This window comes from Antrostomus carolinensis, unplaced genomic scaffold (assembly GCF_000700745.2).
Source record: "Antrostomus carolinensis isolate BGI_N321 unplaced genomic scaffold, ASM70074v2 scaffold29313, whole genome shotgun sequence".
Lineage (NCBI taxonomy): Eukaryota > Metazoa > Chordata > Aves > Caprimulgiformes > Caprimulgidae > Antrostomus > Antrostomus carolinensis.
In genome coordinates this window covers 9,121-10,015 of record NW_010306294.1, presented here as the reverse complement: position 1 = coordinate 10,015, position 895 = coordinate 9,121, and the positions used below count along the sequence as shown (strand labels likewise).

General features: G+C 57.5%; 1 protein-coding gene across 1 annotated transcript in view; it reads left to right on the top strand.

Moving 5' to 3' along the window:
* Positions 1-8: 8 nt before the first annotated feature.
* The window catches only part of LOC104522721 (bifunctional heparan sulfate N-deacetylase/N-sulfotransferase 1-like), a gene marked incomplete at both ends in the record, with an annotated part of 8,097 nt that continues 7,210 nt past the window's right edge, over positions 9-895 (top strand). The window contains 1 exon segment of the mRNA XM_010165092.1: positions 9-431. Within this exon segment, the coding sequence (XP_010163394.1) occupies positions 9-431 (423 nt within the window).

Sequence of the window (895 nt, the reverse complement as noted above, 5' to 3'; positions counted from 1 at the left end):
GCCTGCTCAGTGTTTTCATCTCTGCGTATTATTTATATGGGTGGAAAAGGGGCTTGGAGCCCTCTGGGGACGTGGCAGGGCCAGACTGCGACGAGCCCAAGGTCGCCCCTTCCCGCTTGTTACCGTTGAAGACCCTCAAAGTGGCTGACTCCTCCCGCACGGACCCCTTGGTGCTGGTTTTTGTGGAGAGCCTCTACTCCCAGCTGGGCCAGGAGATTGTGGCCATTTTGGAATCGAGTCGCTTCAAATACAGGACAGAGATTGCCCCGGGGAAGGGGGACATGCCCACGCTGACTGACAAGGACCGGGGACGCTTTGCTCTCATCATCTATGAGAACATCCTCAAGTATGTCAACCTGGATGCCTGGAACCGGGAGCTGCTGGACAAGTACTGTGTGGAGTATGGCGTGGGCATCATTGGCTTCTTCAAGGTAAGAGGGTGTGTGGGGTGAACCAAGACCCTGTGGCCAGGCTGGGCGTGAGCAGGGGAGCTCTGGGGTCTTGCTGCCCTGCAGAGATGCACCTTCCCTGGGCTTTCTGCAAGCAGCCTGAGTTAGGGTGGAGCTGGCCCGCAGCCTGCAGGCTTCTTGCAGAGGGGACTGTCTTAGCCCTCTCCTCCTGGAAGGGCTGTGGATGTTTTGAGGATAAAAACACACCTCTGGGATCAGTCCAGTTGCTTTTAGCATCCTGTTTCCCAGCAGTGACCCTTGCTGGAGTTTGCCAAAAGCATGAGCAGGTATTTTGCTCGGCAGCCTCTTGCTCTTTTCCTGCCCAGGGCTCTTTGCATGTTGGACATGAGCAGGGTTGGGTGTGCAAGCGGGGCGAGGGTGCCCCATGCTCAGGAGAGCAAAGGGGGGGACCCAGCACCCAGATCTCTGAGGGTGGTGAACCCCCT